Source organism: Petromyzon marinus, chromosome 49, assembly GCF_048934315.1.
Source record: "Petromyzon marinus isolate PM22_M1 ecotype Great Lakes invasive population chromosome 49, UKy_Petmar_22M1.pri1.0, whole genome shotgun sequence".
Lineage (NCBI taxonomy): Eukaryota > Metazoa > Chordata > Hyperoartia > Petromyzontiformes > Petromyzontidae > Petromyzon > Petromyzon marinus.
Window position 1 is genome coordinate 8,323,008 of NC_133715.1, and position 11,218 is coordinate 8,334,225.

The 11,218-nt window shown below is 45.9% G+C and overlaps 1 protein-coding gene across 4 annotated transcripts; it reads right to left on the minus strand.

Annotated features, from left to right (window-relative positions):
* Positions 1-529: 529 nt before the first annotated feature.
* LOC116953038 (histone-binding protein RBBP4) lies at positions 530-10,326 on the minus strand. Of its 4 annotated transcripts, none has more exons than XM_032972871.2 (12): positions 10,170-10,326; positions 7,528-7,675; positions 7,206-7,351; positions 5,644-5,817; positions 5,026-5,141; positions 4,334-4,509; positions 3,854-3,980; positions 3,106-3,195; positions 2,887-2,963; positions 2,268-2,325; positions 2,030-2,140; positions 530-1,055 (listed from the first exon to the last, which is right to left on the minus strand). In XM_032972871.2, the coding sequence occupies exons 1-12, from the start codon at positions 10,183-10,185 to the stop codon at positions 990-992; spliced, it is 1,305 nt and encodes a 434-aa protein (XP_032828762.1). In that variant the 5' UTR covers positions 10,186-10,326; the 3' UTR covers positions 530-989. The 4 variants fall into 4 exon arrangements, with proteins under 4 accessions (XP_032828762.1, XP_032828765.1, XP_032828764.1 ...); XM_032972874.2 differs by having other exon boundaries at positions 3,118-3,195; positions 4,334-4,494; positions 10,170-10,325; XM_032972873.2 differs by having other exon boundaries at positions 4,334-4,494; positions 10,170-10,325.
* Positions 10,327-11,218: the final 892 nt, after the last annotated feature.

An 11,218-nucleotide genomic window follows, 5' to 3' on the forward strand; every position in this document is an offset into this window, starting at 1 on the left:
GAAAGACCCAAAGAATATGAAATCCTGCAGTCACGAAAGCATTAAGTCAAGATACAACACCATTGTCGAGTCCTTGCTCGTAATAGTAACAATAAAAAAAAATCTGAACTATTCTATTTTGGGTTGCCCCCAGTATTTCTGGTTGAAATTAGTTCGAGCCTGGATCTCCAAAAGTTTGTATCAGGCTGTTTTAACCAGTCAAACTATAAAATTATATTTACTCAATTTACATTTTTTTATTGATGCAAAACCAACAATCATACATATCCATTAAAATAAAACTGGCAACGCACCAATTGAGCTCCCTGCCCAATTTGAATCAGTAAAAGGAATCTTTTTTTAAAGACGAGTTACTGTATTTCTAAACATGATTGATAAGTGGAATAAATGTTTTGATGCCTCCAATGGCTAAATAACAAACGTACATCTGCAATCTACCACCTACACTAGCGATATTTGCCCATGAGTTGTGAGCTGGGTGGGTGGGTAAACGTTAAGTCAGGGTTTAAATAACAATACGAGGCAAATGTTTGTGAAACACGCACACACAACATTTATTACAGATCAATGGCAACTAAAATAAACTACAGTCACCAGTCTTACGAGCAGCGGCAAAAACAGTACGAGGGTGAAAAAACCGCCAAATTTATTGGGGCAACTCTTGGCAAAAATGTAATGGCCTCCCATCAACCCCCGAAAACGGGGATGAACTCTTTTCTTTGCCAAAATAAAACCTTGCGAGCTCCGTCCCTTCCCGCAGCAGTTGTTTTCATCTGCAGCGATCCAACCTAACTCGCCGCTCCACCTTGGACCCAGAAGAGGAACTTCATGCACACATTGTTACATGTATTTTTTTTTATCAGGGCTATCGGACAAGAAAAGGCAACTCATTTACTAGTCGGACAGCACACTGCTGCTGGAAGGGGGCAGAGAGGGGCAGAGGGCCAGAGAGGAGGGGGGGAGCCACAGTTTGTGCAGGCAAAAGGGGTTCAGGCTTTCGTGTCGACGTCGGCAACGCCAGGTTCGGTGTCTTCGTCATTGTAAATGTTCTCCGCCTGCGAAAAAGCACATAAAAGGGGTGGACGTCGATTGTCATTCAAATGCTCGAACAGCCACCATCCGCTTGCCAACTTTCAATAAAAAAAAATTGGGATTGTCAACCTGTATATTTAACTCGACTCATTTGTCAATAACACTGCTCGAAAAGCAAGACGTAAATATGATAAGCGGTATTTGGGTCAATGCCTAAGATAATTTATTATATACGTTCCTTTCAAGTAATTGGCAATGTTTTTTGTTAATTATTTTTACTTGTGTACCATTGGTAATGCAATCACACAAAGTGTTAATGGATTTTTTTTTTACAACCAACTAATCTCAATTCCCATAGCGTAGGTGGCAATCCTAATCGAGAAAAATCTCAAGTTGAACATATTTCTATATACAAATATGAAAACTGCTAGTCAATTGGAATAAAATGCACTCGGCTTAACGGAAGCTTTTTTATGAACAGATTAACAGTTTTATAAAAGTACTGTTTTTTTCATTTGGACAAAATAGACTTACAAATATAAATATTTCCAGATTTGAAGCTTTCGTGACTGCAAGGAACCATACTCTTTGGTTCTATTCGGTAATAGAACCAAAGAGTATCAATATTTCCATTACCACCGTCAGCTATTTATGAAACAAAAGTGACTTAAAGCCTATGATACACTGGGTGAACTTTAGGGCAATCGTCAAGTGGTAATGCATTTACTTTGAGCAACAGTGGTCACTTGGTAGGGCGCTGACAAAAGTGACGGAGTTCTGTCTCGCCAATAAAAACCGCTTCACTCGAAAGCGTCTCATGCAGGATGACTGGTCTAGAGAGCAAAACCTCAGGCAGTCATGGGATATCTTATGTAATTTGAACTTGCAATTATAGTGGAGCAGAGGTCAGATTTGCCCATATTTCGGCAACATTTTTCCAATTTAAAATTGCCATAGTGTACACTATGGCCCATGAAGGAACTTAAGGGCGACTCACCATTTGCCACACTTGCATGATGTTGTCCTCGGAGACGGAGCATATGACCCACGGTTCATTGGGGTTCCAGGAGAAATCCGAGATCTTGGCCGTGTGTCCACCGTGGACAAACTGACAGCGCACAGGGGATGCACAGTACTTGCGTTTAGCTCGAGCAAACGTTGCACACTGCACAAATCGCACGGCAAACCTATTTGTACGCAAGGCAGCGTGTGACCAATAAGCTTTAAATACGTACCAGCAGCTCCGGTGGACCGTCTTCAACATCCTCAGCAGCCTGCTCCTCTCCAATTTTACTGTTGAGGACATTGCAAGGTGGGTTTTAATAAAAGGTACAGCCCTGCAATTACTTAACAACACTACTGAGAGGACAGGCCTCTACTGCTCAAGGGAGCTCTACAGCACCTCTACGGGCTATTTGGCCTACTCATACATGCTGGCTAGACATCACGGAAGAGGTGGCAGTACCAACACACTGCGCTGCCACATGCAACCTGATTGTGCTATACCCATTTATACTGTTGGGTGAAGAGAGGCGCCGGAGGGGGGGGGGGCAGATATAAAAATGTACCACCATTTCAACTGTCTTGCCGAGAGATTGATTTGAACCGGCACTGTGGGCAAATTACACCACAGCAGCATACCTCTTTTCAAAACATCTCACAATAAAAATGTAATTGTCCAATTCGAAGATATGTACATTGTGTGGCCATAAAAGTTGATTTGGTACGTAAAAATACAAAATCCATTACAATGAAAATGGATCGATTGCAATGAAAATTAAGACAACGAAAACTATTCCACCGATGAAAATGAATCCAACGCAATAAAAGCAAATCCACTGCGATTGTTGGCACCTGAGGTCCCAGACGTTGAGTCTGCGGTCTGTGCCGCTCGAAGCCAAGATGGTCTCGTTGTGAGGCGACCACTGCACCTGTAGACAGAGTGGGGACGACGGCATCACAAAGAACATAGGCGCGCACACACACACCAACACGCACGTGTGTTTGCTTACATTTGGGCCCCAACCCTGTGTGCATGCATCACGATACGTCACTGCTCCCTGCACCAGTTACCGCTCTCCGCACCTGGAAGATTTCGTCACGGTGCGACTCAAAGGAGTGAAGTTTCAATTTCAAGTTCCGGAGATCCCACAGAGCCACGGTCTGATGAAAGAATTCAAAATGATCATGTCAAATGCAAGTAAACCTCCTGGTCATGTAAGCAAAATGTTTAAACCAAAAATACATCGCTTAAATTTAACTCTACACCAGTAATTAAATGTTTAACGTTTTCTAAGTGTACAACATTGTATCACTCCAGTGCTGTTTAAGGGCCTCCCCACATCATACGGGTTGTGGAGATGTTTGCACAAAACTTCACCATACTGCTTCGTATGGATTGAAGATGCGCAGTATTGAATTAATCATTGCAATTGAGTTTTTTTTTTTCCCACCTACTACCAAAGCCCCGCAGCATATAGAAAAATGTGTGGTTAGCGGTCACCCATTTAAGCACCATCCAGGCTCAACCTTTCCTAGTTACCCGGATTGAATGAGATCGGATGCAGTGCGGGTACTTTAGTCATGTGCATATAAAGCATTAGAGCTTCAATTCAAAACAATGAGCTTTGCTCCATTATAATTCAGCAAAGCACCACCCAAAGATCATAAACCATTTTAGAACAAAAAAATAAGTTAAAGTGCTAGCACAAATAAACTGAAGTCAAAGGTGGATTGGAAAAATGAATTGTGGAATGGAGCGATTTAAATTGCCACGCGAGCATGGGAGGAGAGACGACGGAGAGGGAGCCCGAGACCGCACCTGATCGGCGGAGCCAGTGGCGAGGATGAACTCGCTGTAGGGGTTGAAGGAGAGGCAATTGACCTCAGCCGTGTGTGCGTCCACTGAGTGGCTAGGCTTGGACGTGTTGTTAGACCGTGTGTCCCAGCTGCTCGTGCCACGCATGAACACACACACATTCGGCAAAAACACAAGATCGAATGAAGAAAAAAGTCTAAACAATCAATTACGTAAGCAAGCAATTATTCTACCGATTATAACTTCCATTACTCGACCAATTGCATAACACAAAAATAGTTTTTGAAAAGTCCACCACCGAGTAGTGGAGAAAAATCATGGCAGCTCTAAAATGGACCTTACAGGAGGAGTCTCTGATAGCAACAAACCTTTATACTACAATTGTATTTACAATGGATCATCTTCACAAGTTATCGTCACAAATTCTACAGTCACAGCCGGACATAAGTAAGACAGAGCTCTAATGTATCAACGTTTCCGTACATCATGAGCTTCTGGTCGTCGGCGACGGAGCCAAACAGTGACTCGTGCAGCAGATGCCAGGAGACGTCCTCCACCACGGCCGTGTGCCCCGTGAAGATGGTCTTGGCCTCCACCACCTTGCCCTCGCGCGGCGTCCCACTGATGTCCCACAAGCACACCGTCTGCCGGGTGGAATCCTTCATTTAAATCAACTCGAGCCCTTCACGTAGCATCAAGTCAGAGCTCATTCAGACAAAATGAGTTGGCTATACTGTTGGTAGTGGTTACACTATCAGACCCAATAAGCCACGGGTTGCATAGGCTGGTTGCATGGAGAGATAACGTGGGGTGGTCATGCAGCCTGGTTGACTCGCACTCGTTGACTAGAGTTATGAATTAATAAATATGCGGTAGCATTCCAGGAGCACTCATGTCCGGCTCCGATGAGGGGGATGAGTGCTTCCGGGGCAATCCCACTTCTGCAGATTGTTTCACTTTCAAATAAAATCATATTGAAGTTACCAATCAGCGGCATCTATACAGAGCCACACCTGAACTGCCCACAAGCCGAGGTTGGCCAACGCTGTTATACGCTTATTTACTACGAGTGAAATTTCACTTGACAAATAGGGGGGGCGTGACCCCCATGCGGTGAGTTGCGAAGCGCCAATTCGTGACAATATAGGCTTGAGCTAAGCACAGCTCCGACATACATGGTCGTCGGACGCGCTCAGGAGGTGACCGCTCAGGTTGGGGTTCCACGAGAGGCCGTAGCCCTCCTTCTGGTGGCCGCGCAGACGAAGGTCAGGGTTGCACTCTCCGCTGGGGTCTGCAACAGATGGCACACGAGCAACACAGACACCATACATACTGTTACCTCTTTCACACTGGCACATCCAAGCAAAGCTAGCGCAGGGCCAACACGGCACGGGTGGTTTTCCACCGGCTATTTGCCGTGCGAAGCTGGAACCAAACTTAATAGGCTGGCTGCATAAGACATCTTAATCTGGCTCGGTGTCAAGCAGGGCCAAGTACGAGGGCTAATCCTAACACTGATGCCTGCTGTATATTTGGAGTTTGCATGTTCTCCCTGTGGTCGCGTGGATTTTACTCCGGGTCCCCCGGTTTTTCCTCTCCACATTTAGAAACATGTGTTTATAGTATTTGGCCTGACACATTTCCACATAAGCCACTTCGTTGAGCTGTCATTAGTGGCAATGTGGCTTCTAAAAAAGAGCTATGTAGCTCTGTGGGCATTACCTGGTATAATAAAAAATAGTTTAGTTTAATGATACATCCGTGCCCCATATTGTGTTGTGCATTGTACGGACCTGGCACTGATGGGTGCTTGGTGTAGTCAAAGACGAGCACCTCGCTTGTGGGCGTCTTGGTGGCGATGATGTAGGGGTTCTGTGGCATGTACCGTGCTCGGTTCACCTCCCCTTCGTGGTTTATTTTGATCTCCACCTCGATTTTTGTTCCCACAGAGCCAAAACCTCCAAACTCTACACAAAAGAGAGACAATCTTTATTAAAAGCCACACTTAAAGATAAAATTACCACTTGTTTCATTTCATTTGGATATGTCGCAGAAATATGTACAATATGTAGTGCCAAACTACGTGAAATATAAAAAAAAAATATCTGAAAATAAATTAAAAGGCATATAGTTGTGCTAGTTATCACATGTTATTATTTGCTGAGCAAATTAACACGATCACTATTTGCAGCGGTACTTTTTTTCATTGCAAAATTCTTTTCTTCAGGGCTCTTAAAAAGGTGGCATAAAAGTAGTCTCTCAGATGACGATAAAGAAGCTTTACAACAGGACGAGTACGTGCAATTTTATTGCACGAGGGCAGTCTAAACTCCACGTCTTTGTTCGAACTTTGTTGGTGGATGCATACAATGTCAAATACATGCCACCGGGCGTCACTTGGGCAAAAAAATGCATCACTTGATTGGTTTACTCATATCAGGATTAGAAACAATCTCCCAGCTCTAAGTGTTCCGTCAATTATACACATCATGATTTATAGATACCTCATCGATTTATGATTACCCTTTTTCCTCTCCATTAGGTGACTGAAATGTTCTGAAAGCAAACCTAGACGAGTCTTATCAGGAGAGCGATTAAAATGTACTACATTTGATATTTGTGGAAAATGTAAAGACTTTTAATCAAAATGCCTTATGTTATATATCTCTAATTATTTCAGTGCGATATCAACAAACAAATCATTATATATATTCTAATGGTGTTATCGCCCTTGTCAAAAAAAGAAGAAAATTCAGTTCGGAACTGCAAAGATCAGCTTTTACGGCCCCAACAAAAACCAAGCCAAATCAATGACCATAGCTTTCAGTTTAATGTTAACCAGGGCTTAAGACCAAAGAACTTGTGGTGTACGACAAACCAAAGCCCAATGACACTACTCTCCTAAAAGACAAGCACCCGCATTTAAACCAGATGACAACCAATCTAAGTTACTGTCAGGTGAATGTCTTTCAGAGGAATTACATTAATGTGAAAATGCATTGGCAGCGCAAACACAAATAACAAAATATGAATCTGTCAATAACACTACCGTAACGAGAATTTTAAAAATATATAAATCCCTTTTCCTATGAAGGGCTATTGCCTGAAAAAAAAAAAAGACGTGAAAAGTCATCGATTGCGATAATCTTTTTCTCTTTAGGGCAGTGTTATAGATGAACGTGTTCAACAATTATTCGTTTGGAGGAACTAAACCACCCGCTGAACTTTTATTCTCATTCTACGTGACTTTACCGAAAGAACCAAAGAAGACACCCGCTGAACATCGCGCAAGCTTCTCTCGAGTTGTGCCAGCGCGAGTTGTGACAGAGCAGGGTGGTGCGGGCGGGGAGCTCACCCCCTTTCTCGCTGTCGTAGTGCGAGGCGTCAAACTGGGCGTCGTCGTTGGGCAGCTGCACGCTGGCGATCACCAGGTGGTTCTGCTCGTCAGATGTGTGTGTGCCGAGGATTAAGCGATGGACGCTGTAGTCCTTGCCCTCCGGCCTGTGAGCAGAGTAGACATTCATAACAATTTCGTACATTTTGTATTCAAGCCATTCTTATAGCACAATGCTCTCAAAGTAAGAGGTTTTTTTGGGTTCTATCACGTAAATGAGAATGGTGCTCATTTAGCAGTGGACTGACAAGAGCTGTGCAACGGACTGGGGCGGTGCGCATACCGGGTGACGTCGGGAAGCCACTGGGCGGTGAGGCTCGGCCACTCGAGAGCGTGCGTCATCACCAGGTCATACAGGAATGGTGTGTTCTTCTTCCAGATTTTGTACTCCTCATTGATGACACGCTCCTCCACCGCATCGTCCATCGCCACTGTGGGGGCCAACAACAGACAGCAAGGTACACGCAATGACACACTGCCCGTCAAGTGACAATGCATCGACACTAGCTACTATAACATACATACATATGTTGTGTATTAAATGACGACGCTGAGGCAGGCCTTCAGGTAAGGGCTTGCGCCGTTTAATTAACAAGGGTTGGTGACTAGTGACAACTTATACCAGAGGTAAGTGCCCTACACTCGGTCCTTCACGTGGACCCTCAGCTCTGTCTGTCCCGAGCCTCGGCTATCTTCTGGGCTCTCTCACTCGAGTCGAATCGGGGGTTGAGCCAACACCGACCGACCGAGGAGAGCAGCACTTTCGACTACAGCCGGCTTCTCTCCAGACTCCCGGAGCTCTACCCCTGGCTGTCTCGTCAACCGCTCTCTATCCCGGGCTCCCACAACGACCCCGCTTTCGTCACGGGGCCCCCCTTAAGTACCCCGAGGAGACATGACGTCATCGCACAGCATGTATGACGTAATGTCCCCATACTACTCCTCTACACATACAGTATATAGACAAGAGATAAACGAGAAATACTTGGGTTTATGATGGTAAACTAGCTAATTCAAACTAGATTCGAAGCTTTCGTGACTGCAGGAATTACTCTTTGGTTCTTTCGGTAAAGTCACGTAGAAAATAAAATAGCCAATTCAAATATGTAAACAAAACAAGGCAAAAAACTATTTAAAATAATTACAAAAGCACGTGTCATCATCATCATCATCAGGCATAATCAACCCACAGCTGGATGATGCCCCCCCCACCAAGTTATCACTATCTCTCTGTCCTGGGATATAACAATCCACCTAGTGTCTGGTTTCACACCTCTATCTCTATGTAATATTTTATTTCACTTGACTGCCATTCGTCTTGACCACCAGCCATCACCCTTCTATCAACGTGTACTCCCCCACGCCCAATTACTTTTCTTAAAAGTGAAAATGACATCTCAATTTCGGGCTATGTTCTTGAATTTATTAATTCCTCTTTCTGCCTCTTCGAAAATGTTTCAGTCATTGCACAACCACCAACGACCAGCAGACACCACCACCGCCCATAAACAGCAACTGGCACGCCGCTTATTTTTTCAATACATTTAGCCAAATAATTCATACTCCATACTTCACCAAGCTGATCAGTTGGGGGTTCGTGCACGGGGATGCAAGTATCGATTCATACATCATTCCCGCCAATTAACTTGTGGCCAGTTTCATAGTGCCAATGCGAGAATGCCCGAAATAAACGAATTCATGCGTATAAAGAGCAACCACTTTAACTTTTCATAATTGACTTATGGGTCAGATCTCGGAAGTAAAATGCGTGTCGGAAACCATCTTCCACCCGACGCAGCCAATTAATAAACAATTTTGTCGTGTGAACACCCGTGAAAATGACACATTTTAGTTATTCGATCTGATAATTAAAAAACCGATAAATTATTATATCGGTCGCGAAAGCCGACGTGTTAAATTTACTTAAACTTGGTTATAAGTCAATCCGCTTAAAATCAATAGAGACCGAGCCATTTGCCTTGACTTGCATAATAGGCGCATTCGTTTGACCTAACGAGTCTCTGCGTGAATTAAATTACTTCCTACCCTCACATAGTCACGGCTTGACAGTTTTTGGTGGTCTCATATGACCAGCGAACACCGTGTGTGCGCGGGTCAATTACAAGATCGGTGGGTCGGATGTGTACTTAACAACACGGCCATAAACCATCACAACGCGGGAGTAGGCGGCGGGATTTTGGGAGGCACTCATCCAGCGGAGGACTGATGATGTGCTGCTGATGATGATAAACCACTCGCTGCTCAAAACTACCCCGACTAAAAAAAAACCACGTAGAAAACTTGGCCCTCGTATTATATCGCATTTCATCATCATTAGGCAAGGTCAATACACTGCTGAATGAAGGCCTCCTCTAGCCATGACGTATCCCGCTCAATCCCACGGACTTTTCTTCAGTCAATATTATATTTTAACAAGCGCATGCGCTGGCTCCCATCTTCCATCACATTTTCAGGCGACACAACAGCAAGCGAATTATTAATCGGACGCCGCTCAAGGTTTAACGCGAATCTGTGAGGGTGGCTAACTCCACATTCTCAGGACGGGATCGAGTTCGGTCTTGGAAGGCGGGCGAGCATTGACAGCCGCGCTCAAAACTCAACAACGAATCGCAATTGGCCATAAAAGCGTTGCTAACATAATTACCGAGAAGACAAACGCGAAACTTTAATATTCGCGCTTTACGATTTAAATAAAAACTCTGCGCGGCGTGCGGCCTACGCGGTCAGGCTGCGCGCACTGTACCCTCACACCGCGCGCAACTTGAGAGACGACGACGATTTTTTAGGCAAAAAAACACACGCCGCGACATCGAAATCAACTAGAAGGAGCGGCCGCGGTGCGACTCCCGGTGAGGAGACGCCGTGAAATGGCGACACGGCAAGAGGGAGGCTGGAGCCGCTTACCTTCCTTGTCCGCCATGGTCGCGGGTTCGCGGGAAAATTTCTCCTCTTTGTCCCGCCACGCGCGCGGGGCGGAAACACGCAACGCGCATGCGCACACGCACCGCGGAGGCGAGCGGGGCAGGGGGGCGGCCTCAGATTAGGGGAATAGGGGGCGGAGAATGTGGAACAGAGGCGGGGTCTCGCGAGAAAAATGAGGGGCACATTAAAATGGGGAGGGGCTCAAGACAAGGGGCGGAGACACGCGAACATAAAAAGGAGGGGCGCAAAGGAAAGGGGAGGGACACACGAGCAAGGGGGAGGAGTTCAAAGGAAAGGGGATTGGCACACGAGCAAGGGGGAGGGATCCCAAGGAAAGGGGCGAGGCACATTAGTAAGGGCGAGGGGTTCAAAGGAAAGGGGATGGGCACACGAGCAAGGGGGAGGGATCCAAAGGAAAGGGGCGAGGCACACTAGTAAGGGGGAGGGGTTCCAAGGAAGGGGGAGGGGCATACGAGCAAGGGGCGGGGCCACGGGAAAAGACACAAGAGCATGAGGGAGGGGCCACAATAGCAAGCGGGGGGGCCCAAATAAAAGGGGAGGGGAATAAAAGCAAGAGGGAGGGGCCCAATAGGAAGCGGTGAAGATGGGAGGGGACAATGCGAAGAGGCGGGAGGGGCGAATTGCGAATAAATTATTCAGCGAGATGAAAGGGGAGGGGTTAAGATGGGATGTGCGCGGGGGGCGGGCGAAGGGGGGGAGATTGGAGGACGAGGGGACGGGTGTCTAATTGCTAATGAGGCTATGGGGTTATTGGTGAGTGGGGACTTACAGGACGAGTAAGAGAGTCGGCTCACCCTCGAGAGTGGGAGATAGTTGTGGGAGGCTCTTGAGAAAATGGGATGAGTATGGGCTAGTCAGGGAATATTGTTTAATGGGGTTATTTGCACGTCCAGGGTGAGTACGCATGGGCAAGTCTATGTGGTGGTGGGGAGACGGGAGTTGAGTGTGCTTCAGGGCTCGTCGTAGGGGTTAGTGAACAAACAGGGGAACGTGTGGGCTAATGGGGCTGA